Source organism: Melanostigma gelatinosum, assembly GCF_949748355.1.
Source record: "Melanostigma gelatinosum genome assembly, chromosome: 1".
Taxonomy (NCBI): domain Eukaryota; kingdom Metazoa; phylum Chordata; class Actinopteri; order Perciformes; family Zoarcidae; genus Melanostigma; species Melanostigma gelatinosum.
In genome coordinates, this window is record NC_136634.1 from 17,250,020 (window position 1) to 17,277,726 (window position 27,707).

General features: G+C 42.1%; 2 protein-coding genes and 1 pseudogene across 3 annotated transcripts; 2 read left to right on the forward strand and 1 right to left on the reverse strand.

Moving 5' to 3' along the window:
• Window positions 1-703: 703 nt before the first annotated feature.
• LOC306784875 (nucleosome assembly protein 1-like 4) lies at window positions 704-6,856 on the forward strand (the record flags this gene model as incomplete). The annotated part of the gene is made up of 9 exons (XM_079279047.1): window positions 704-769; window positions 1,038-1,109; window positions 1,203-1,342; window positions 1,587-1,623; window positions 2,988-3,113; window positions 4,117-4,236; window positions 4,366-4,398; window positions 4,558-4,602; window positions 6,309-6,856. The coding sequence occupies 9 exons, from the start codon at window positions 704-706 to the stop codon at window positions 6,513-6,515; spliced, it is 846 nt and encodes a 281-aa protein (XP_079135173.1). The 3' UTR covers window positions 6,516-6,856.
• Window positions 6,539-10,096, reverse strand: LOC306784891 (uncharacterized protein; the record flags this gene model as incomplete). Its single annotated transcript, XM_079279071.1, has 3 exons — window positions 9,741-10,096; window positions 8,844-9,398; window positions 6,539-6,591 (listed from the first exon to the last, which is right to left on the reverse strand). Exons 1-3 carry the CDS (start codon window positions 9,931-9,933, stop codon window positions 6,539-6,541), a joined length of 801 nt encoding a protein of 266 aa, XP_079135197.1. The 5' UTR covers window positions 9,934-10,096.
• Window positions 10,097-12,869: 2,773 nt separating this feature from the next.
• On the forward strand, window positions 12,870-26,995 carry LOC306784915 (annotated as a pseudogene). Its single transcript has 9 exons — window positions 12,870-12,935; window positions 22,497-22,568; window positions 22,662-22,801; window positions 23,043-23,196; window positions 24,116-24,235; window positions 24,365-24,397; window positions 24,554-24,589; window positions 24,860-24,923; window positions 26,392-26,995. The product of its transcript is annotated as an uncharacterized misc_RNA (transcript).
• The last annotated feature ends 712 nt before the right edge of the window (window positions 26,996-27,707 follow it).

The window sequence follows — 27,707 nt, forward strand, 5'->3', positions numbered from 1 at the left end:
TCCCAAATGCCTCTCTAAAATGATTAACTTTGCTGTAATGAATGTGTGTCACAGAGAAGAGATTTTGTCACAGGAACAGTGGAACCCACAGATGAAGAGTGTGTGTGGCACAGTGACAGAGAGGAAGAGGAGGAGCTAGCTGTAAGTACAGATTTGATTTTGTTTCTCTTAAAAGCCTGATCACTTTGACCAATCCTACTTCTTCTGGTTTTCCACACAGTTTCCCACTAAAGGAAAATGGTTTCCTTACAATCACACACAGGTCACTTAATCTCATCAATGTCACCAAAAGTCTCCTGAAATTGTCCAACAGGAAACAGGATTGTGGGAAATGTGGTTTTAATGAGAATCACTCGGGCTAACAAACTGTGATGGCTGAATTGTGAAAGACTTTGGTCTCAATGAGACTTCTATCAGCGTGTCTGCTGATCCTTAAAAAGTCCTAAAAGCTGTTGAATTCATTCATCTAAAAAGTGGCCTTAATCGGTGAAAACAATCTTTAAAATGCTCAGACATAGGAAGATGGAGTTTTTTCTCACATTGCAATTGAAAATTTCAGAAATAATTGAGACAATTCTTTTAGATAATTGACGAATGTCTCTTTCATTAGAGATCAGTTCAGGATAGCGGAAACAACAACTCTGGTATTTTGTTCGAGGCTCGATGCTCAGAGCAGATACACTGTCTGCAAGCTCGCGACGACATGGGGAAGTTCAAATTCAATGACAATCGGCCATTCAACCACGGTTGCGCAGCATGGCTGCAACTGGTACCAGTCAATGAATAAGAGGCACGTTGTATTTTGTGCAGTACGTGTTTCAAACTCGTACTGAGAATGAATGCAGGGGAATCACACATGCAAGTGAGGCTGAGTGTACACAGTGCAAATTGGTATATGGACACTAATCCTAAGAAACACAAAACTGTCGAGTCAAACAACACACAAAGTAATTGATGTGGTTTAAATGATTGATACACATGTCACTGTTCTGAATGCGTTTCATGCGTCTCTGATCTGATTGTTTATCTTCCACCAGGAACACAACGAGCCCATCCTAAAGCACCTGAAAGATATTCAAGTCAAGTTTTCTGAGCCAGGACACCCAATGGTCAGTTTCATAATGTTATAACAACGACTTGATATCATTCCAAGTTGATAAACTCGAGAGAGTTAAAATTGTCTATCTTGGTCTCCCCCTCAGAGTTTCACATTAGAGTTCCACTTTGAGTCCAATGGTTACTTCAACAATGCAGTCCTCACTAAAGTCTACAGGATGAAGTCAGAACCCGATGACGCGGAGCCGTTCTCATTCGAGGGGCCAGAGATCATTGACTGTGAAGGGTGAGAGAAACACGGTCATGATGGTTGAACTGGCTTCTACGCAAATGATGTTGAGGTTTAGGATAAAGTAGAGATGGTGTGCTGCGTAAGACATTTATTTTCACTCTTTCTATATTCATCTCTTGACTTGGCATCCCACATATCAGCCTCCTCTTGGCACTTCTACCAACTTTTACCTTTTTTGGGTCTTTGCTTTCTGCCGCCTCTCACTGTTTTGTACATCTCTCTTTCTCTCTCTTATTAGCTGTCAGATAGACTGGCACAAGGGGAAGGATGTGACAGTGAAAACTATTAAGAGCAGGGGTCTCAGACTCGCGGCCCGCGGGCCAATTGCGGCCCACGAGCCGATATTCTGCGGCCCCCTACCTAACATAAAAGTGTAACGTTAATGCGGCCCCCGCGTTTTTCTCACGCGCACCTTTTTCTCACGCGCACCTTTTTGCCGAGTTGTTGCGCGAGTCATTGTGGGCGTTTTATATTTACAACGTGAATTAACGAAACTGTCACTTGAAACGTGATTCAGGAGTGACACCAAGTGGAAGGGAAATATAATATATCTCACCCAGCCCCAGTCATGTCTTTCTCAAAACCTGCCGTGAAGAGAAAAGTTGGCGAAGAGCACAGACAATTCCAGGAAAAGTGGGAGACGGAATATTTTTTTGTTGAGCACCGGGGCACTCCGACGTGTCTTATATGCACAGAGAAAGTCGCGGTACATAAGGAGTACAACCTCAAACGGCATTACTCAAAGAGACATGCCGAGGAGTCTACAAAATACCAGGAAATGAGCGCGAGGCCCGGGCCGGCGATCTTAAAACATGTTTACTGAGGCGACACGATTTTTTTAAGAAAGCGAGCAAAGCGAGTGACGCGGCAGTCGAAGCGAGCTACGTGGTGAGTGAGAGGATCGCCAAGGCGGGAAAGTCATTCAAAGAAGGCGAGTTCATAAAAATGTGCATGTTACAGGCTGCAAGTACAGTCTGAAAAACAGTCAGTTTAGCAACATCAGCCTTTCAGCCAACACAGGGGCAGAGCGCATTCTGACCTGTCAGGTGACAGATATGATCAACTGCGGGAGAAAGCCAAACATTCTGTGCATTCTCAGTTGCTCTTGATGAGAGCACAGACTTCAAGACACACAGAGCCACTTTTCAAATCTCTGCTGACCCCTTCTCCTTTGATGTGCAAGATGCCCCTCCTGTGCTTCAAATGGAGCTCATTGACCTGCAGTGCAATTCTGAACTCAAAGCCAAGTTCAGGGAGGTGAGTGGAATAGCAGACAAACTTGGACAACTTTTGAGAGAATTGCCCCCCACCTTCCCTGAGCTTTCCAGGATGTTCAAGCGGACCATGTGCCTTTTTGGGAGCACATATCTGTGTGAAAAGCTCTTCTCAACCATGCACTTTAATAAGTCAAAGTACAGGTCCAAAGTACAGGTCCTCTGAAGAACCCGTTCATGTTCTGAAGAACCCGTTCACGCTCTGAAGAACACGTTCATGCTCTGAAGAACACGTTCACACTCTGAAGAACCCGTTCATGTTCTGAACTGTTGTTAATGAAGATTGGATCAGTTGTACTTCTTTTTGGAATACTTGATGCGGCCCAGCCTCACCCAGACTCTACCTCCAGCGGCCCCCAGGTAAGTTGAGTTTGAGACCCCTGATTAAGAAGAAGCAGAAGCATAAAGGTTGTGGCACTGTCCGCACGGTTACCAAACAGGTCCCCAACGACTCTTTCTTCAATTTCTTTAACCCGGTCAAAGGTGAGAACACACAGAAATAGATGCACACAAAATGTACAGAATTTCTTTGGGCTCTAAATTTAACATTCAAAGCTTTTAGTCAAACTTAAACTCGTCTCTCATAGCGGTAACTCTCTAAATAAACTCCTTAAGCAAACCCAGAATCACTGAAACACACACAGAGATAATTGCTTGACAGTCAACATGGCTGAGTTCATCTGCAGACGCTGTGGCAACAAGTTGGCGTGCATGTCATGTGGTTTTACCAACGGTCACTGAATTCAACAGCAGGTGGCGGCAGACTCCAAAACTGTGTCAGATTCAGCAGTTCCTCTGCTGCATGTAGGCAGCCAGTATGCTGGCAGATGTTGGGTTGTGTCCAGGAAGTTGCACTCACTGGAACGTTTTACATCATATATGTGGTGTGTTCAAGGACCCAAATGCAGACTCGTTTTTCTTTGTTGTTTTTTTTACAGTTCTACAAAACTTGTTCTACAAAACATTTATTTCTCTCACTCAAAAACACGCACACAAAAAAACTCTTGAACAAGTTTTGTAGAACAAGTTTTGTAGAACAAGTTTTGTAGAACAAGTTTTGTAGAACTGGGGAAAAAAACTGGGAAAAAACTGGAAAAAACGAGTCTGCATTTGGGTCCTTGACACACCACATCATGAACCGGGGCAAATCCGCCCTTGAGCTTGCGTTGTCCTCCTCATTGCGCTGTCCCCTTAATCTCATAGTATCCCAGCCTTTCAGAACCAGTTGGTGAAGGTGGATTCTTTCACACTGTTCTGCGCTGTTCGGATCCACTGGCAGACTTCAGAAAAAGCTGATCTTCTCTGCTCATAGCTCTGAATAGCATTCACGGCTAACTGGCTTGGCCAGTTGCTGCTAGCACAATAATAATAATAATAATTATACATTTTATTTATATAGCGCTTTTAGCACCCCATTTTATGTCTTCTTCTGTTACCATAAATCCATGGGATTTGTAGCGGTGTTGAACAGGTCTTTATGTGTTCATGTTATAGGACGAGGACTCTGAGTTCACCCTAGCCACAGACTTTGAGATTGGGCATTTCTTCCGTGAGAGAATAGTTCCCAGAGCAGTGCTGTATTTCACCGGAGAGGCCCTGGAAGATGACGAGAGCGTGAGTGTTTTTCCTCTAACACGCCGACGTTGCTCTTGAGCACTGAAAAAGCCACAACATGGGATGTTTTGAGGACATATAAGCTAAACTGGTCATCACTGTTTAACCTCGTCTGTGTTCTTCATGCAGTTTGAAGAGGAGCTGGAGGAGGGAGACGAAGAGGTTAGTAAAGACACTGAGTTTGATCGGCTGTGCCAGACAGCTGGGCATCACTGTTTACACAGTATATAATAATCATAATAATAATAATAATAATAGCAGCAGTCCTGCTATATTTTTTGTTAACCAGGGGTTCCTTTAAATCTTGTCTTTGTGTCTCAGGAGCAAGATGATGATGATGATGATGAGGGAGACTTTGACACCAAGGTCAGTATGGATAATTTACTTTTTTAATACAAGTGTTTTTGTTCCTCTTACTTTGTTAGCTCCTTGAGCTGAGTGTTTATCCTAAACCCCCCTGAGAACACCGCACTGCTGGGCAGCAAGTATGCGGTCAGAGAAGGCTTGTGGGGGTTAGGGTAGATCACATGATCAATGACAGGAAGTGACACCATGTCCTTCGTCTCTGGAGTAAACGTTTGAAAAGTAGCAGAGGGAGAGGCCAACGATACAGCGTTTTGTGAGGGATCAATATAGCCACGCCCCCGAAAAATCAATTTTAAAGCCAACGGCGAGGAGACGGAGAGAACACAAACCGACGGTATTTCTGTCCGTTATATATTTAAATGTTATGATAGTCACGATGATAGTCACGTGCTCTCCCACTGACCAAAATTCTGACCCTTTGCTTTTTTATTAACAGCATTTACTTGTACTTTTACTTTCAATACTTAAGTACATTTAATGTCAGAAAATTACTTTTGATACTTAAGTACAATAAATATCAGATACTTTAAGACTTTTACTCAAGTAGTGTTCTAATCGGTGACTTTTAGTTTTACTGGAGTCATTTTCCAGTAAGGTATCTTTACTTTTACTCAAGTATGGCTTTTGGGTACTTTATACACCACTGCCTGCAGGCAACAAAACAGACATTTAAAAGCCTGCGGTCCTCTGCTGCCAAGGACTTGGTGCCTTCTGCTGGTAAGGCCGACTTGTGGCTTTATAACGTTGCGGGCGGAGTTTGCGGTGGTACTGATGTGACGATGCAACGTAATAGACTGACTTCATACTGATGAATTAACATGTTCATTTTAACAGCGTGTACATTTTATGCTTCTCTATTTTATTACCGTTTATGTCTCCAGACTAACGCTAGTACTAATAACTTGCTCTGACCAGCTGTAAATAGCTGTGTTGTAACTGACATCTGTAACCTGACAGAAGGTCAATATGGTTAAAAAGTCTTAAGTGTATAAATATAGACCAAGGAGACTTAACAGCTCAGAAACACGAACGTTACTTTACACCAGTTACAGCGATGACATCGATCTTGACATGTGACCCTGTACTTATGTTGAGCTTTCACACGCCAATACAGGTGAGAGGTCTTCTTGTGTTACATAATACGTATATTACTGGTTATTGTGCAGAAGAAAAAAACTCATCTTTGTCACGTGATCGACAGAAAGAAAGAAAAATGTCACTGTTCCAGCTCATCAGATGTGAATATGTGCTGGTTTTCAGTGATGGCAACCTGAATATCTCCAGGTTGGACTGAAATAAGCAATTGTTAGTATCAGCTATACTGACAGTATCATGATTTGTAGATCTAGACCTGATCAGATCTGATGTGCTGTATTGTACTTGGGGGAAGCAATCACGATTGATGAGACAATTAAAAAAAAAAAAGTCACTCTGGTTTCATTTCTATAACGACTAATGCTTAGGGATACAATATATTAATCAGTGTACATTTAATCCCAAATGTTTCTTTATAAATGTCCTTATCTTTCAAATCATGATCAATTCATCTAGTCATTATTATATCTACTAGTAATTGAGCCTAAAGTAGGAGGACACTGACAGGGAAGCATTACTTTAAATGTTTTTTGTAAGATACCAAATATTTTACAGTTTGCCCATTAACTGCTCGTGCCTTTTAAAAACTGTATCTTGTGTTTCTTCTCCAGCTCCTGGGGGGATCCGCCTTGCCCACACAGATATCAAGATTCCTGACTTTACAGACAACCGTCGCCCCGAGGTTACGGACCCCAACAAGTCCTCCCAGGAGAGCAGCGAGGCGAGAAGGTCCTTCTCTTACCTCGTCACTGGAGCGACCGCTGTGGTTGGTGTGTATGCCGCCAAGACGGTGGTCACCCAGTTTGTCTCCTCAATGAGCGCATCAGCAGATGTCCTGGCCTTATCGCAGATTGAGATCAAGCTCGCTGACATCCCTGAAGGCAAAAACATGACCTTCAAGTGGAGAGGAAAGCCCGTTTGTCCGTCACCGCACAGAGAAGGAAATCGCAGCAGAGGAGGGTGTGAATCTGGCGGAGCTCCGTGACCCCCAGCATGACAAGGACAGTGATTAACCCCCGCTGGGTCATCGTCCTCGGTGTGTGCACCCATCTGGGTTGTGTGCCCATCGCCAACGCCGGAGACTTCGGAGGCTACTACTGTCCGTGCCATGGCTCCCACTACGATGCTTCAGGAAGGATAAGAAAGGGACCTGCTCCTCTAAAGCTGGAGGTTCCCTTCTATGAGTTCACTGAGGACGTAGTCATAGTGGGATAAATACTGGAGCTCTGTCTCCGTTCCTCCCTGTAACATGTATCTTTTAGATGGCTCCGTGTGAGAGTGACATAAAATAAAACTATGATTGAGCTATTGACTTTTCCCTCGTAACAAAGTGTGTTTTTCTTTGATTGATCTGCATCACTTAGCTTGATGTCTTTTGATTCACTGACATTTTATTTATTGTTTTAATCTCTATGGATTTTTCATTCCGCACTATTTTTAGTATTTTCCAAACAGAATTATGTAACACAATGTATGAGGGCCGGGTGTGATCAGGTCCAACCCCTTTGCTGCCGCACCAATCCTGATATATTGTGTTGGAGCTGTGTGATGAAGTCAAAGGTGGGGCCTGTTTCATGGTTACCTAAAGTTGAGCTGGTAAAAGTGCTCATACACATGAACAAGAGGCCTGGGGAGCACAATGATGAGGATAAGATGACGGTACGATCAAGAAAAGCCACCGGCAATCTAAAAAAGTATCGACAAGTTGTGAACACATTCAGGAATGTGTCGGCCTGTTAATCAACTGGAAGGAACTATAGATCGAGATCAGGATGTTGTTGGTTTGTGACTCCAAAGAATGTGTAGATTGCTTTTTCTAAGGACCTTTTTATGAGTTTGTGTCAGACAAGATGACAATTGTATACCAGTAATGGCAGCAGCAAAGAGTGAAAACTGCCAAGTAAGATAAAGAACTATTGAGTCACACTCCAGTCACTGATGGATTTAATCCTGAGGAACAAAGTGTGCTATGTACAACTATGAACCAGTGAAATACACAAACCTTTTTATTGATGAAATCATTTGAATACAATATACTGTGCACAGATGCAGGTAAAACCATTGTCTTAAACTTACATTACCATCAAATCAATCATCAATATAATCATCAAAACTATTTTAAACTGTACAGTTGGCGCTCATTCAGTGAATAACTTTTGAATTGAAATCAGTGGCGTTGAACCGCGGTTAATCATGTGTAACTTCAGAGGTGACTCGTGCTGAAAGCTTTTATCACAAACGGAATCTTTACTGCAACCAGAACAGCTAAAGGGGATCGTTTCCTGTGTGGGTTTTCATGTGGACCTTTAGATATTTGTTGCGCACAAATCTATTACATCAGACTGAGCAGCTGAAAGGTTTTTCTCCTGTGTGGGTTCTCATGTGTCTCTGTAAATGTGAACGATTGTTAAAAGATTTCTTACAGACTGAGCAGATGAAAGGTTTTTCTCCTGTGTGGGTTCTCATGTGTTTCTGTGAATTTGAACGATCGTTAAAAGATTTCTTACAGACTGAGCAGCTGAAAGGTTTTTCTCCTGTGTGGGTTCTCATGTGTATCTGTAATTGTGAACGATCGTTAAAAGATTTCTTACAGACTGAGCAGCTGAAAGGTTTTTCTCCTGTGTGGGTTCTCATGTGTCTCTGTAAATGTGAACGATTGTTAAAAGATTTCTTACAGACTGAGCAGATGAAAGGTTTTTCTCCTGTGTGGGTTCTCATGTGGCTCTGTAAATTTGAACGATCGTTAAAAGATTTCTTACAGACTGAGCAGCTGAAAGGTTTTTCTCCTGTGTGGGTTATCATGTGTATCTTCAGAGTCTGTCTCTTGCCAAATGTTTTCTCACACTCAGAGCATCTAAAACGTTTCTCACCAGCGCTACATCTTGAATCACTGACACGGACTTCATCAGGTCTCACATAGTTTAAACCTGACTGAGGTTCTCTGGTCTTCTTGCATTCACCACCCTCATCAGTGTCAGAAGAGTCTCCAGTCTTCTCATCAGTATCTGGTTCTGGATATCTATCTGGATCCAAGTTCCTGTCTGGTTCTGGTCCTCCACAGTCCTCTCCATCAGCTTCTGTTCCCATCTGTTCAGTTTGTCTTTGATGAAGCTGTGAGGACTGAGCTTCCTCTTCTTCATCTTCACTCTTCACAGGAGTGAATGAGAACTTGACATCAGCCTCCTCCAGACCTTGAAGCTGCTCTCCTTCCTGACTGATGCAGAGTTCCTCCTGTTCTTCTTTAATGTGTGAGGGCTCTGGGTCCTCCTGTTCTTCTTTAATATGTGAGGGCTCTGGGTCCTCCTGTTCTTCTTTAATATGTGGGGGCGCTGGGTCCTCCTGTTCTTCTTTAATGTGTGAGGGCTCTGGGTCCTCCTGTTCTTCTTTAATATGTGGGGGCTCTGGGTCCTCCTGTTCTTCTTTAATGTGTGAGGGCTCTGGGTCCTCCTGTTCTTCTTTAACATGTGGGGGCTCTGGGTCCTCCTGTTCTTCTTTAATGTGTGAGGGCTCTGGGTCCTCCTGTTCTTCTTTAATATGTGGGGGCTCTGGGTCCTCCTGTTCTTCTTTAATGTGTGAGGGCTCTGGGTCCTCCTGTTCTTCTTTAATGTGTGAGGGCTCTGGGTCCTCCTGGTCCAGACTGGAGCTCCACTCCTGCTGCTCAGAGGGAACCTCTTCTTTAACCAACAACAGCTGCTGGACGTCTGCAGGAAAACAGTAAACACACACACACACAGAGGTGTTACAAAGACATTCTAGAATTGAGGAGACATAGAGTGTTCACAACAGAGAAACGCTGGCTGGCCAGTAGACCCCCCCCCCCCCGAAAAAATAAAAACTGTACGGATCTAGACGACTCACGTGGATGATATATTTTGATTCAAAACGGCTTATTTCGCAGAAAAGCGACACGTTTGCAGGTATTAAATCAGGAGAAGACGAAAACGACGAATTGCAACAGAGTCTCACTCCAAACTACATTAGAAGTTATCAGCCGGAGCATGAACAGTGTTTGAGAACTGAGAGAAGAAATAAAGTGAACTCACGTGCTCTTTGTATCCGGACTTCCGGGTTGAGAACAGCGTCCAGAAGTTCCCGTTGTCGCTTATTCTCCTCTTTTGAACGAGCGAGTTCCTCCTCGTACTCTGCTATCGTTCTTTCAAACAGACCAAATATCTCTTCATCAACCGCAGTTAGTCGCTGGTTGAGTAAAGATCTCAGCATTTCTAGTTTAGACATTTTCACTAAAACACAGAAAGCTTTCCTCCAGACGAACTCCGTTAAAAACACCGTTTACTCTCATTAAGCTCTGACTAGCGCTGTGTTGGTCACTTCTGTCCCCGTCCGTCTGTTTCCAGGTAGCATGCTAAGCTAACTTCAATAGCTTTATAGGCTGCCAGGAGATGAGTCCTCTTCTTCTTCCTCTCCTCTTTCTTCTTCTTCTTCGTCCTTCTTCTTCCGTCTCCTTCTTCTTCTTCTTTCAGTTAAATGGCGGACTACAAACCAATGTTTAAGGCGCCACCTACTGGACCGGAGTGTGTAACATCATGACTTTATGATAGTTATCATTTAAACACGTTATTTATAAATAAAATGAAAAAATTAGAAATAAACTTCATATTGAAGTTATATTCTGGATATTAAATCCGTTCCATTCACATATTAAATAAAGCCCTTTTAAACTGAACTTGTTTGTCCCCTGTCTCTAACAGTCATTTGATGCTCCACTCCCTTCCTGTATCTACCACTCTGTTCTTCAGTCTCTCTTTCCACCCTGAACTTCTTCCACTCTATCAGCACATGTTCAACAGTTTCTTTACAGTTGCATATCTCACATTTATCCCACTCTGTCTTTTTCATGATGTGTATAACGTGTCATTGAGTCCTGTATGTCCGAACCTTAATCTGAAAGTAACATCTTCTTTTCTACTTTTACTTCCATCACTTCTCACTCTGACTAATGTATGAATTTTGTTGTAATTTCTACCCTTATTGTCATTATTCCAAATTTCCTGCCAAGATGTCCCATCCAAAGCTTTTACCAGAGAATGTCGAGTACTCCCAACCATTGCACAGGACAGTCGACGCTTCCGTTAAGTCCACCCTGAATACTAATCCAGTGTGATAGTGTTAACTCAGTTCTCCTCACATGTAATGGCAGTTCCCTGGATTTCACCAGCAATGCATTAGTGGGTGTGGTTTTGACTCGGGAGATGAGTCAGAGGAGAACCATCCAGAAAAAGAGGTGAACAGATAAAAGTCCATTCAGACAGGTTCTACGAGGAACATCCGGTTTCGCTGCAACTTGGTGGGTAACAAAAGCCCTTAAACTAATAAAATAGTATATCATTACTCCATCTTCAGTTACCTTCCATCTGGTCCATATGGAACAGTTGTGGGTCATGGAACGAGACGACTCAAGTGATTGTTTTCCAACATTTATTTGTTTAAGACAAAATATCACCAATGAAATGCCTTCTGATCGTTTTCTGCCCCTCTGCTCCCTCAGCAACGTGTGATTTAATTCCTTTTCTTCAAATACACACTGACCAATCAGAGCTCGGTACGTGGACCGTCAATGAATATTACATAATCACACAGTTTAAACACAAATGCAAAAAAAAGACAGCTGGCAATAAATCTCAGACTGCATGTGTGAAATAGTAAATTAACTGATTCATGACATCACTGCTTCATTTAGAGCAGGATAGATCTGAAACATCTTGAGATCATCTGGTGGTTCCCAACCACCTCGGTGGAGGACTCGCCACTTTACCGGATTAATGATTGTCAATTTCAATCATTGATGATAGAATAATTTCTAAAATCATTCTCATGTTTCTCTTCTCTCGTAGCATGCTTCCCAAAGTAGTGAAGAGGCGAGTGCATGCCTTGAAAAGGCTACAGGTGCAGTGTGCCAACATAGAGGCCAAATTCTACGAGGCGGTCCACGAGTGAGAGCGACAGTACGCTGCCCTCTATCAGCCACTGTTTGACAAGGTACACTCACTTTTTATCTTTACTTCATTTGACTAACACCAGATGTCTCACATTTCCTTTGCTAATTTAATGTTCATGAAAACAGAGTAAAAGCTAGTGGAAAAAAGACAACTTACAATGTCTGTTATTTGTTAAGAGACCAAATATCTAATAATCACTTGAATTCCCTGCACTAGTGGGTGGTTAAGTGTGTCTCTCTGGTCTGATATGTCAGTGAGGATGCATCCGTGGTGCTAAATTGAAAACTGCTATAACGAGTAGTCGTCTGTACTTTTGTCAGTCAAGGCTATTTCCAGAGCTAGTGACAAGAACTCAGCCATTCCTAGTTGCACTGAAGACTGTCAGCTGTAATGCTGCTGCACCTGTCTGCGCGCGCACGTGTGTGTCGATCTGTGTGTGTATGCATGTATGTATGAATAATTCAGCCTTATCGAATGAATGCGTGTGTATATATGCATTTCATGCTAATATTCCCAAATGCCTCTCTAAAATGATTAACTTTGCTGTGATGAATGTGTGTCACAGAGAAGAGATTTTGTCACAGGAACAGTGGAACCCACAGATGAAGAGTGTGTGTGGCACAGTGACAGAGAGGAAGAGGAGGAGCTAGCTGTAAGTACAGATTTGATTTTGTTTCTCTTAAAAGCCTGATCACTTTGACCAATCCTACTTCTTCTAGTTTTCCACACAGTTTCCCACTAAAGGAAAATGGTTTCCTTACAATCACACACAGGTCACTTAATCTCATCAATGTCACCAAAAGTCTCCTGAAATTGTCCAACAGGAAACAGGATTGTGGGAAATGTGGTTTTAATGAGAATCACTCGGGCTAACAAACTGTGATGGCTGAATTGTGAAAGACTTTGGTCTCAATGAGACTTCTATCAGCGTGTCTGCTGATCCTTAAAAAGTCCTAAAAGCTGTTGAATTCATTCATCTAAAAAGTGGCCTTAATCGGTGAAAACAATCTTTAAAATGCTCAGACATAGGAAGATGGAGTTTTTTCTCACATTGCAATTGAAAATTTCAGAAATAATTGAGACAATTCTTTTAGATAATTGACGAATGTCTCTTTCATTAGAGATCAGATCAGGATAGCGGAAACAACAACTCTGGTATTTTGTTAGGGGCCGGGATGCTCAGAGCAGATACACTGTCTGCAAGCTCGCGACGACATGGGGAAGTTCAAATTCAATGACAATCGGCCATTCAACCACGGTTGCGCAGCATGGCTGCAACTGGTACCAGTCAATGAATAAGAGGCACGTTGTATTTTGTGCAGTACGTGTTTCAAACTCGTACTGAGAATGAATGCAGGGGAATCACACATGCAAGTGAGGCTGAGTGTACACAGTGCAAATTGGTATATGGACACTAATCCTAAGAAACTGTTGAGGCCAGCACACGTGGAATGATAGCTTTTCAGACACACGGCGCTAAAAACGTTACCGAAACTGATTTACAGTTATAAGGAATTTAATTCCACTGATGCAAGCACGATCACAGTTACACATTGGAGTACATACTCCTATGAAATATTACAATATTAACCCACTTTGGAAAAAACTACCTCTGGTCCCAGGACACAGCCGTCCTGCAGATCCACACGCTAAAAGAGGCAGAAAAACACTTCTAACCCGCCCACATATTAATTCACGACTCCTCCCCTTCCGTCTATCTCAATTTCTATTGGCCAAATTCCCCTATGCACTTTTAGCTACTTAATCCTATATCACTTTATGTTTATCTTAATTATGCATTCCCAAAACCCTTATGATTATGACTAATTATGAATTATTAATTATGAATTATTAAACACTTTTATTATATCTACTAACTACAGTTTTTTGCTCAAATTTCTTACAATTCCCCCCTAACTCACAGTTCACTGTGAGTTAGCTACTCAAATGTAGTTAGTTATTCAAATGTAGTTAGTTACTCAAATGTAGTTAGTTACTCAATGTCCCTGGAGACCTCCCCCCTACTCAATCCAGGGAGAGGCTCCCTATCTATTTAAACAGAGGCAAACAATTCATGCATACAGATATCATTTCAAGTATTCCTGTTCAGTTCGTTTCAAAATCGAGTGCGTTGAAAATCACTGCCTTCCATGACTTGGGGCTGGCAGGATCATGATACAGATGTTTTAGAAGTCCATCTGGGCCTTATCAGGTCCTTCAGGATCTCCGAGAGGATGGTCAGGAACCGCTTGTGAAGTTCTGCTATGGCACCGCTGGTGGCCTCATCTAGACTGTGGCCATCAGAAGCTCCAATTCGTCCTCATCCTCGTCACATAACTGGTTGCCTGGACTGGTGTCTGGCTCATCGGTGAAGCAATAAAACCCTGTAGAAGTCCACGGATGCAAGGGAACCCCCATCCACAGACAACTAGGAGGCCTACGACGACAGCACACAGAGTAATTACGATTGCCAAAAATGTATGTTTCCACTGGCCAAACATACTTCCCAACCAGTCGGTGAATGGATTCGTGACACCAGAGTTGTCCGCTAGCTCTTGGCTGAGTGCTGTCAGTCCCTCCAGAGCCCTGGTCACCGATCCATCAGGAGCTGTGTTATTTGGAATGAAAGTACAGCACGCAGACCCAAACATCTGGCACACGCCACTTTTCTCTGCTAAATCATATCTAATGCCATTCTGTTCTGCAAGGTCATAAAACTAGTCTTCGCCAGCTGTGCATGCAGTCCTGATATGGCGTCACTGGTGAAGTTTACAAAACGCTGTTGGTTATAGTAAATGTAGTTGATCCAATCGACATTTTTATTAATCATCACCCTCTGAGAGAAAACAGATTCTAAATCTGCTGCTATTTGATTTCTGGCTTGAAAGTCATTAGACACCCCCCTTGGCAGTCTTATGACATCTTATGTACACTTGGTCATCAAAGGCTCCCTTCGGGCCACCGGCATCTCTTTTGGATCTTCTGTTAGCATGTGGGCGTGGAGAGATGAGTTCTCTATAAGTTGCATCAGTGACAGGCAAGATATAGAATGACAATATAAGTTGCACCAACGCACATCTACCTGTCCAATCTTTAGGCAGGATTGGATATATGGTTCTTCCTCCACACCACCACCATAAATCAGCTCTAGGTGCTGTCTGTCTTAACACACTGTTATATAGATAGTCGCTAGCATTGTGACTGTGGCTACAATTTGCAATAATACTACCTACATTGGGCCCCTTAGCTGTATCTGAGACTATACAATCAAATGGACCCTCTGTAACCTTGAACAGAGGTGGGGTATTATATTCTACAGGTGGGTAATCCCAGTGTAGCCTCTGACAAGTGTGATGGAGGGGCAAAGTGTCATCAGTAAACAGAGTTAAAATACAACTAAATTCAGGACTTAGGAGTCTGAATCTTGAAGGAACTGGTGTTGCTAGGGGTCTAGATCCTAAACACACAATACAATCTGTACTACTGACTTGAAGCCGTATATTGTACCCACCATAAATTCCCATCTGCCATTCCAGTTTCCACCCCTTACCTCATTCTCTGCGTCAGTCGTATGTCGAACCTGGTCTTTTTTACAGGCTTAACAATAATCCTAATGAGCCCTTGTGGGGCAGGACTATCAGTAGTTGCCTTTCCCTGTACTACGTAAAGTCCTCAGTCAGTCTATTTTGGGTCTGTTAAGGTAAGTCTTAGAGGATTACATCTACCCACCCCCTTTGTACACATCAGATAAGAAGCTGGGGCATTTAACATCTTCAGTCGGTCTTTAAGACCTGGGTTGGGGTCTTTTCCTAAACCCTCGCCCCCTGTGTTCATCGTTGCCCATCCCCAATCTTCACAATCACAGTTATAATACGATAACAGCTTCCCATACTTATGTGTGGCGGGCCCACACTGGTCAGTTATGATGCACAAGGTTTTGGTCATCCACCCGTAGGTGTGTTCATACTTGGGACAGGAAACTACTTCACAGAAGTCGAACTGGACCGTTGATGTTGTACCTTCTTTGAACATAAGAGTGAGAGTTACATTTTCATAGGTGAGTGTCGTCAGAGAAGCCTCTCTACGTGGTCTGAGATCGGTTTGATTAGCTACTGAGGCTAAATGTCGAATCCTGATGTAGTCATGCATGTGATCTGGTTCCTGTCTGTGGTTAATTCCACATACTAAGAGGGAAACTACTGAAATCAGGAAGAAAATAATTACAGACTTCCATAACCCACTGAACCTAGAGTCTCCTACCCAACATGTTTCAGCACAACAGCTTACTGGCACTATAGGCCATTAGTTGGAGATAATAAGTCACACGTTAGATATTCCATTAAAAGTGTGACATTGTGTCACTTAACTTACTGAAGTCCAGGGGTGGAAGAATAATCCAGATCTAATACACCGCTACTATATTTACTATCTGTAATAATATATTCTAACCTACCTTATGTTGTTATCAACAATCTAACTTTGCAAAGTAACTATAACTAAAGCTTTGAAATATAGTTAATTAATTAGTTAGATTCCACCACTGCAAAAGTAAACATCCGCTCTTATTCATTCAAGGGGTTTGTCAGCAGTTGATACATGATCTAGAATATATATCTCTGTATGTTGTTAGATATTCAGTGAAGCAGATCATGATGGGAAAGCTATACTGTCAGCAAAAAATGTGGCTTTATCATAGTTATTTGGATAATAGTTGAGACTGAGAAGTATTTATTACGACTGGACGTTACAGTAAAGCACATCAACTGTTTTGTGATTATTATTTTTCTTTTGGTTGTGATTATGTTAATATAAGTGATAACTACGCCTAATAGTTTGGGCATTCAAGATACGACCAAAGGGAGAAGTGAGCCATTTAATAAGAAAAGAGCCATATATGCCTGGCTTAAGGATGTGATGTTTTTTTTAAGTCTTGAAAAAATTAAACATGCACTTAGAGCAGGGGTGTCAAGCTCATCTTCACTCCGGGCCACATCAGCATCACGGTCGGCCTCAAAGGGCCGGTTGTAAATGTAAGACGGTGTAAATGTAACTACTCCCAACAGATTGGTAAATAACTGTCTCTGCATTTGATTGTTTATTCAAATGTTAAAATATTGTACATGCAGTTATATAAATGTAAAACTATATTTCAGCACATTTCTGTTATTATAACTTAAATCCTTTTAATTTAGGGTTAAGAAACCCAGATTACTCTATCAAAGATCAAACTATTAAAGAAAATAGCAAACACAAGTAATTATAATAACTTTGTTCAAAGCTTAAAATCCTTTCAAGGGTGCGTTTGCACAATCCCACGTGAAGTGTTTCATGTGTTGTAAAGCCACGTTTAAAGTAGTCATCAATATACTCACAATAATATTTGCAAGTGTACAGTAAGCAGCCAAAGAGCTGCTTCTGTGACTGTGTGTTTAAGTAGCTCATCATTATGCCTTTCTATCTCATAACTTCGACTTTCGATCTCATGATTTCGACGATGGGGATATTTTTATTATCAAATCTAACTTTTTATTTTATTTTTTTTAAATCAAAAGAAAATAAATTCTGGCGGATTCGTGGGCCACATAAAATGACGTGGCGGCACCCCTGACTTAAACTGTCTGAGAAGTTCGAGGGAGGTCAGAGACTTTCTAGTGGGTTGGTGGTTTTGCCCGTCCTGGCTCTCTGTCCTTCTCTCCAGCCCCTGCTCACTCCCCAGACCTGCCAGTCCTGGTCACATGACAGCCCCTCCCACCTACACACCTGTTCCCACTTTCCTCATCAGACCTGTAGTTTCTAGAAAACCCACCGAAAACATTTTACTCTACTATATATTTGAAGATTTTTTACGATAAGTAATTGTTTGTATGTGAGAAACATTTCACCAACAAAGACCACGCTTCTTATGATTGCAAATTAGTTTGAAATAAAATAACATACATCACAAAAAACAAAACAAATAGAACTGAAGCCACCGGGAGATCATTGACACACTTATACAGGGAGACACAGCTTGTTAAATCAGGAGAAACTTAATTTACAGTGAACAAATACATTTATTAAATTGTGCAAAGTAAAGTTAAAATTTTGGAGAGTCGACACTGGTAGAGTTGTTGAAGACAGTAGGGGCAGGTTGAAGATAGATGATGGCATGTGGAGTGGGACTGCCCTCAGTGGAAGAAACCTTGAACACCAGATGTAATGATGAATGGGGAGGAGGGTCACATCGGTTCGTACTGAAATGACAGCTGACTGCACAGAAGAGAACAGGTCTTTAAAGTTTGACAGGAAATATATGATTGGCTGAGGGAGGCCGTGGCGAAATCGCCCACTGTCAGCTGATAGAGTAGGAGCCAGAGAGCGAGAGTCAGAGAGATGAGGGAGTGAATAAGAGCATACAAAGACTGTCCTAATGTAGGAAGTCAGAGTAAATCCTCAAACTTTACATACCGGTAGTTATAGTATTTATAGTCATACAGTTGTAAATTAATTATTTCAAAATATCACTCCTCTGAGCAAAGCTCTATACGTTTTACTGTACTTGACCCTCAGTAAATAATCAATGCTAACAATTTGATATTCAAGGAGGGATTTGGTAATCCTTAAATTATTATAGTGGCACCAAACATACTAAGCCAAATTACGAAAAGTGCTGACGGACAAAGTCTATTCTGAATCCAATGCTACAGGTCAGATATGCTGCTGGTTCACACGACAGGAGTTTGGTGAGAGTATATTACCCCATCATTGTACATCGGACACCGGAAGTACCCAAACGCATGTTGGCACATGATTTGAAGACTGGCCATCCCCTTGTTTGATACTACTGAAACAGCAGCCCAACACAGCGACATGTCACCGTTCAGGACTCTCACTCAGGAGATACGTGACTGCCTCTCCCCGACAGTACACGCTCACTGTCACGATCAGGGCAACCAGGGAAGTTACTCTTGCATGTGTCACAACTACGTTAGAGGCAAGACCAGTGTCCAGATATAACAATGATCCATAGAAACTTGTGAGGAGAGAAAGCACAGAGAGTGAGTGAATGACAGCATGAAAACACTGTCCTAATGTAGGAGGTTAGAGTAAATGCCAACATTTTACACAGTTAGTTCATTATTTTACAACTGTATGATTATACATACTATATTTCAAAATATCCCTCCTCTAAGCAAAGCTCTCTAAGTTTTACTGTACTTTACTCTCAGTAAATAATCAATGCTAACAATTTGATATTCAAGGAGGGATTTGGTAATCCTTCAATTATAATAGTGGCACCAAACATCGTGAGCCAAATTATGAAAAGTGGTAGCAGTCAAAGTCTATTCTGAATCCAAAGTTACAGGTCAGATATGCTCCTGGTTTACACGACAGGAGTTTGGTGAGGGTATCTGACCCCAGCAGCCGACATCGGACACACCGGAAGCCTGAAGTGAGGTTGAAAAGCTTGCAAGTTCATCTGCCAATTTGCCAGATGACAGACCTTCACCTCAACAGGGAGTCTGACCAGTCATATAAAATAAAATAAAATACTTTACAAGAAATTTTGAGGAGTGGTTTTGCCTGTGGCTTCCCTCAGAGCTGTCCAGCTGTCCTCTGTGGAGCACTGGGCTTCATCCACAAGATGACACCTCAACATTCTAATCCCAGAACTCAGCTGTGTTCCAGTTCCATCCAGCATTCTATTCTATTCTGTTCTATTCTATGAATTCACTATTTGCTAGTCCAGTGTTCAGCATGTTTTCCATGGCAGTTTTCACAAAACTCCACACATTATGACCCATTAGCAGTAATGATACAACACTGTATATTAAAAAAAATTATTTTGTCTGTTGCTTTGCAGATATTTAAAATCATACATGCAACAAGTCACAACAAAAGTTTAAGCTGTTGCAAGTAACTCCACAAATGATCCTTTTAACATTGCTGAATCGGTGGCAGCCCTCCCATTAGTCTCCCATTACCCCATCTGGGGGTAATGGGAGACAATGACACCCGAAGTCTGTTCTTGATGTCCACTCTACTCCGCCATTTTGTTTTGATTGCTGTCACTGCAGAACATCCCGCTTCACAAAGAGGATGTTGGAAATGGAAGCTGGGTTTTCAGTGCTTTAGTGGCGATCTCAGGATATTCAGCCTCGATTTTAATCCAAAACACCAGCAGAGTTGTGACCGAGACAAAGCGTCTTGACATGTCAAGAGGCACAGGCGGATGAAATTGCGAGAGAATCCGGTCATTTTTCAAAATAAAACTTCCTTCAGACTCTGATAATCAATAAAACGGAAATAATATAATATTTATTCTTCCTGTGCGGCCCGGTACCGGTGGTTGGGGACCACTGCTCTAAACTAAAGCTAACCTCAGTTACTATAAACAATGATATAATTATCAGTGAGGTTATGTCGGCCATATGATCAACATGCAGTAGATTCAGACTAAATCATCATGATGGGCCTTAATGTTGCCACCTGTCCTGTAAAATGCATTTATCAGCTGTTTTTGATTTATATTACGTTCTGCTGTCCCCTTGGCCAGGACCATATACTTTTTCCTTTCTATAAGTTCACTTGAGACTGTTGTATTCATTTTGCTTTTAAGTTCTGAACAAAAAAAGAGAAAACACTCAGTACTTTTCATTTATTGAAGTCACAGCAGTATACAAAAATATACTTGACCATGTGGTCATTTCATAATAAGGTTATTTATGTCTCAAAATGACGTAAAAAATACAGAAAAAAATACAGAAATTGAAAAAAATACAGAAATACACTGCATTATAATTTTACAGTAATATGCTGTTAAGTCATTTCACGGTATGAATACTGTAGAATTACAGTACATTGCTGGCGTCTCTGCTGCCAGCACTTTACTGTTATTTGACAGAGAAATTGTAGTGTAGGAATGTTTCTTTTATATTTATATTGAATGAGAGGACTACAGATGTTTGTTCCTCATTGTGAGAATTAATCCTCCAGAGAGGCGGATACAAAGATTCATCACTTTACTTTGCAGCTCTGCAGAACGTTTAAGCCTCTTTAAGCTCATTGTTTTGGTTTAGGACACATTTAGGGTTTGGTTCGGTGTCCCCACTCTCGTCAACAAGCAGCTGTTTTGAGCTGACACACCAATACAAATCCACTGAGCGCTGCCTGCTCGGCACCAAATAACGGACAGAAAGTGGAGCGGTCAGTGTCTTAGAGCAGGGGTTCTTAACCTTTTTGACCTCGGGCCCAACTTTTCAAGTACAAAGTGTCCCGGGGCCCACTCTGACTATATGCATCAAAAGTGTCAGACAACCTGTAGGTCATACAGAAACAGAGCAGTGGGCCTTTGGAGTCAGTACAAATTTAAGATTTTTGTCCGCATAAAATAAAAAAGTATCTTTCAGTATAAATAACTGCCGGTGGCTGTATCTGTACAGGTAAAGGACAGTATAGGGCTGCAACTACACTATCAGTGAACAACTGCCTCAAATTTGAAGAAGATTGGACAAAGTATGACCATTCTACAGAGTTTCTTCCATGAAGAGATCCAGGCGGAGCTCTAAAAGGACATTTGGAGACCCAAATGGACACATGGTAACCACATGATATTCTGACACACTAAAGGTGTTTCTCCCTTTATATTGTGATATTATATTATTTTCCTTTTATTTTTAGCCTTTACAAATTGCAAAAACGATGTATATATGGTCGAAGACATGGTGTGTGAGTAGCGGACTTGCTGTGCTTAATGGCTGCGACCGAGCGCACGAACGAGAATGAGAATAGCTCAGTTACGCAAACGTTGGTTGACGGCTTATGGAAGAGGAGGATAAAGTTTGTACTATAAGTACTAGCGTTTTCTGAAGGCAGTAGCTCCATGGTAACATCCGCTAGCACGTTGTCGGGTCTGTAATGTGTCTTTTTCCGTCGAAATGCTGCAAGATACGACTTGCAGCGGTTATGGCGACTTTGGACAGTGTGTGTGGGCTCCTTTTGTGGAGAAACCATAAGAAATGAAAGAAAATCGATGATTTCTTTGCAAAGATGAGGATTTTGGGCATGCTGGGATACCAAACACGGACATGTTTTGTGACGTATTTGCGCAAACAAGCCGTAGGAACGGAAGGGGAGGGGATGGAGGACGCCGGTGTTGAACAGGCAAAACCCTTGTTAAATAAATGAGATGATACAATGTGATGATCACAAAGACATTTATTATCATGTGTATGTAAACCTGCATACACAACAAGAAGCCCAACAGACTTTCCCACGAGCGTTGGATGTTTCGTCGCTACGTGTCGCTTTATTTTTGAAGGCTCCAGTGCTTCGTTTGATAGCATTAGCCCACATTCCACACACTGAGCACTCGGCTCTGCCTCGTTGCCTCCGTTCACAAAGCTTAAGAAACTTAAGAAAGTCAGGGTTGTACTTGCGCACACATTTAGACTTTTGGGGGGTATGGCACTACTGTCGTCTTCATTTTTTCTTTTTAATAACTTATCCATAACTTTCGCTACAGGCTAGCGGCTAGCTGAGTGTCTTCTTCTGCTTAGTGCAGCTTGTTAAACAACTGACTGACGCATTACCGCCACCTGGTGGTGGGAAGCTGTATCGTAACTGAGTGTCTCATGGATAACAGTGATATCTCTGGTGTCTTCAATTGATAACCTATGCAGTCCCGCGGCCCTCGCGGCCCACAGGTGCAAAACTGAACGTTTTTCGCGGCCCTCTAGGTGGCGCTCGCGGCCCAATCATTAACCCTATGGTTAAGAATCACTGGTTTAAATGATTGATACACATGTCACTGTTCTGAATGCGTTTCATTCGTCTCTGATCTGATTGTTTATCTTCCACCAGGAACACGACGAGCCCATCCTAAAGCACCTGAAAGATATTCAAGTCAAGTTTTCTGAGCCAGGACACCCAATGGTCAGTTTCATAATGTTATAACAACAACTTGATATCATTCCAAGTTGATAAACTCGAGAGAGTTAAAATTGTCTATCTTGGTCTCCCCCTCAGAGTTTCACATTAGAGTTCCACTTTGAGTCCAATGGTTACTTCAACAATGCAGTCCTCACTAAAGTCTACAGGATGAAGTCAGAACCCGATGACGCGGAGCCGTTCTCATTCGAGGGGCCAGAGATCATTGACTGTGAAGGGTGAGAGAAACACGGTCATGATGGTTGAACTGGCTACGCAAATGATGTTGAGGTTTAGGATAAAGTAGAGATGGTGTGCTGCGTAAGACATTTATTTTCACTCTTTCTATATTCATCTCTTGACTTGGCATCCCACATATCAGCCTCCTCTTGGCACTTCTACCAACTTTTACCTTTTTTGGGTCTTTGCTTTCTGCCGCCTCTCACTGTTTTGTACATCTCTCTTTCTCTCTCTTTCTAGCTGTCAGATAGACTGGCACAAGGGGAAGGATGTGACAGTGAAAACTATTAAGAAGAAGCAGAAGCATAAAGGTCGTGGCACTGTCCGCACGGTTACCAAACAGGTCCCCAACGACTCTTTCTTCAACTTCTTTAACCCGGTCAAAGGTGAGAACACACAGAAATAGATGCACACAAAATGTACAGAATTTCTTTGGGCTCTAAATTTAATATTCAAAGCTTTTAGTCAAACTTAAACTCGTCTCTCATAGCGGTAACTCTCTAAATAAACTCCTTAAGCAAACCCCGAATCACTGAAACACACACAGAGATAATTGCTTGACAGTCAACATGGCTGAGTTCATCTGCAGACGCTGTGGCAACAAGTTGGCGTGCATGTCATGTGGTTTTACCAACGGTCACTGAATTCAACAGCAGGTGGCGGCAGACTCCAAAACTGTGTCAGATTCAGCAGTTCCTCTGCTGCGTGTAGGCAGCCAGTATGCTGGCAGATGTTGGGTTGTGTCCAGGAAGTTGCACTCACTGGAACGTTTTACATCATATATGTGGTGTGTTCAAGGACCCAAATGCAGACTCGTTTTTATTTGTTGTTTTTTTTACAGTTCTACAAAACTTGTTCTACAAAACTTGTTCAAGAGTTTTTTTGTGTGCGTGTTTTTGAGTGAGAGGAATAAAAAACGAGTCTGCATTTGGGTCGTTGAACACACCACATCATGAACCGGGGCAAATCCGCCCTTGAGTTTGCGTTGTCCTCCTCCTTGCGCTGTCCCCTTAATCTCATAGTATCCCAGCCTTTCAGAACCAGTTGGTGATGATGGATTCTTTCACACTGTTCTGCGCTGTTCGGATCCACTGGCAGACTTCAGAAAAAGCTGATCTTCTCTGCTCATAGCTCTGAATAGCATTCACGGCTAACTGGCTTGGCCAGTTGCTGCTAGCACAATAATAATAATAATAATTATACATTTTATTTATATAGCGCTTTTAGCACCCCATTTTATGTCTTCTTCTGTTCCCATAAATCCATGGGATTTGTAGCAGTGTTGAACAGGTCTTTATGTGTTCATGTTATAGGACGAGGACTCTGAGTTCACCCTAGCCACAGACTTTGAGATTGGGCATTTATTCCGTGAGAGAATAGTTCCCAGAGCAGTGCTGTATTTCACCGGAGAGGCCCTGGAAGATGACGAGAGCGTGAGTGTTTTTCCTCTAACACGCCGACGTTGCTCTTGAGCACTGAAAAAGCCACAACATGGGATGTTTTGAGGACATATAAGCTAAACTGGTCATCACTGTTTAACCTCGTCTGTGTTCTTCATGCAGTTTGAAGAGGAGCTGGAGGAGGGAGACGAAGAGGTTAGTAAAGACACTGAGTTTGATCGGCTGTGCCAGACAGCTGGGCATCACTGTTTACACAGTATATAATAATCATAATAATAATAATAATAGCAGCAGTCCTGCTATATTTTTTGTTAACCAGGGGTTCCTTTAAATCTTGTCTTTGTGTCTCAGGAGCAAGATGATGATGAGGGAGACTTTGACACCAAGGTCAGTATGGATAATTTACTTTTTTAATACAAGTGTTTTTGTTCCTCTTACTTTGTTAGCTCCTTGAGCTGAGTGTTTATCCTAAACCCCCCTGAGAACACCGCACTGCTGGGCAGCAAGTATGCGGTCAGAGAAGGCTTGTGGGGGTTAGGGTAGATCACATGATCAATGACAGGAAGTGACACCATGTCCTTTGTCTCTGGAGTAAACGTTTGAAAAGTAGCAGAGGGAGAGGCCAACGATACAGCGTTTTGTGAGGGATCAATATAGCCACGCCCCCGAAAAATCCATTTTAAAGCCAACGGCGAGGAGACGGAGAGAACACAAACCGACGGTATTTCTGTCCGTTATATATTTAAATGTTATGATAGTCACGATGATAGTCACGTGCTCGCCCACTGACCAAAATTCTGACCCTTTGCTTTTTTATTAACAGCATTTACTTGTACTTTTACTTTCAATACTTAAGTACATTTAATGTCAGAAAATTACTTTTGATACTTAAGTACAATAAATATCAGATACTTTAAGACTTTTACTCAAGTAGTGTTCTAATCGGTGACTTTTAGTTTTACTGGAGTAATTTTCCAGTAAGGTATCTTTACTTTTACTCAAGTATGGCTTTTGGGTACTTTATACACCACTGCCTGCAGGCAACAAAACAGACATTTAAAAGCCTGCGGTCCTCTGCTGCCAAGGACTTGGTGCCTTCTGCTGGTAAGGCCGACTTGTGGCTTTATAACGTTGCGGGCGGAGTTTGCGGTGGTACTGATGTGACGATGCAACGTAATAGACTGACTTCATACTGATGAATTAACATGTTCATTTTAACAGCGTGTACATTTTATGCTTCTCTATTTTATTGCCGTTCATGTCTCCAGACTAACGCTAGTACTAATAACTTGCTCTGACCAGCTGTAAATAGCTGTGTTGTAACTGACATCTGTAACCTGACAGAAGGTCAATATGGTTCAAAAGTCTTAAGTGTATAAATATAGACCAAGGAGACTTAACAGCTCAGAAACACAAACGTTACTTTACACCAGTTACAGCGATGACATCGATCTTGACATGTGACCCTGTACTGTACTTGTGTTGAGCTTTCACACGCCAATACAGGTGAGAGGTCTTCTTGTGTTACATAATACGTATATTACTGGTTATTGTGCAGAAGTAAAAAAAAACTCATCTACAGATAGTTATTATTATTCAGTTCGGGTTTTATTGCCTCCAATTTAACATTTTTTTCTATTAGTCGGTTAACCGACTGATAGAAACATTGTCACGTGATCGACAGAAAGAAAGAAAAATGTCACTGTTCCAGCTCATCAGATGTGAATATGTGCTGGTTTTCAGTGATGGCAACCTGAATATCTCCAGGTTGGACTGAAATAAGCAATTGTTAGTATCAGCTATACTGACAGTATCATGATTTGTAGATCTAGACCTGATCAGATCTGATGTGCTGTATTGTACTTGGGGGAAGCAATCACGATTGATGAGACAATAAAAAAAAAAAAAGTCACTCTGGTTTCATTTCTATAACGACTAATGCTTAGGGATACAATATATTAATCAGTGTACATTTAATCCCAAATGTTTCTTTATAAATGTCCTTATCATTCAAATCATGATCAATTCATCTAGTCATTATTATATCTACTAGTAATTGAGCCTAAAGTAGGAGGACACTGACAGGGAAGCATTACTTTAAATGTTGTTTTTGTAAGATACCAAATATTTTAGTTTGCCCATTAACTGCTCGTGCCTTTTAAAAACTGTATCTTGTGTTTCTTCTCCAGCTCCTGGGGGGATCCGCCTTGCCCACACAGATATCAAGATTCCTGACTTTACAGACAACCGTCGCCCCGAGGTTACGGACCCCAACAAGTCCTCCCAGGAGAGCAGCGAGGCGAGAAGGTCCTTCTCTTACCTCGTCACTGGAGCGACCGCTGTGGTTGGTGTGTATGCCGCCAAGACGGTGGTCACCCAGTTTGTCTCCTCAATGAGCGCATCAGCAGATGTCCTGGCCTTATCGCAGATTGAGATCAAGCTCGCTGACATCCCTGAAGGCAAAAACATGACCTTCAAGTGGAGAGGAAAGCCCGTTTGTCCGTCACCGCACAGAGAAGGAAATCGCAGCAGAGGAGGGTGTGAATCTGGCGGAGCTCCGTGACCCCCAGCATGACAAGGACAGTGATTAACCCCCGCTGGGTCATCGTCCTCGGTGTGTGCACCCATCTGGGTTGTGTGCCCATCGCCAACGCCGGAGACTTCGGAGGCTACGACTGTCCGTGCCATGGCTCCCACTACGATGCTTCAGGAAGGATAAGAAAGGGACCTGCTCCTCTAAACCTGGAGGTTCCCTTATATGAGTTCACTGAGGACGTAGTCATAGTGGGATAAATACTGGAGCTCTGTCTCCGTTCCTCCCTGTAACATGTATCTTTTAGATGGCTCCGTGTGAGAGTGACATAAAATAAAACTATGATTGAGCTATTGACTTTTCCCTCGTAACAAAGTGTGTTTTTCTTTGATTGATCTGCATCACTTAGCTTGATGTCTTTTGATTCACTGACATTTTATTTATTGTTTTAATCTCTATGGATTTTTCATTCCGCACTATTTTTAGTATTTTCCAAACAGAATTATGTAACACAATGTATGAGGGCCGGGTGTGATCAGGTCCAACCCCTTTGCTGCCGCACCAATCCTGATATATTGTGTTGGAGCTGTGTGATGAAGTCAAAGGTGGGGCCTGTTTCATGGTTACCTAAAGTTGAGCTGGTAAAAGTGCTCATACACATGAACAAGAGGCCTGGGGAGCACAATGATGAGGATAAGATGACGGTACAATCAAGAAAAGCCACCGGCAATCTAAAAAAGTATCGACAAGTTGTGAACACATTCAGGAATGTGTCGGCCTGTTAATCAACTGGAAGGAGCTATAGATCGAGATCAGGATGTTGTTGGTTTGTGACTCCAAAGAATGTGTAGATTGCTTTTTCTAAGGACCTTTTTATGAGTTTGTGTCAGACAAGATGACAATTGTATACCAGTAATGGCAGCAGCAAAGAGTGAAAACTGCCAAGTAAGATAAAGAACTATTGAGTCACAC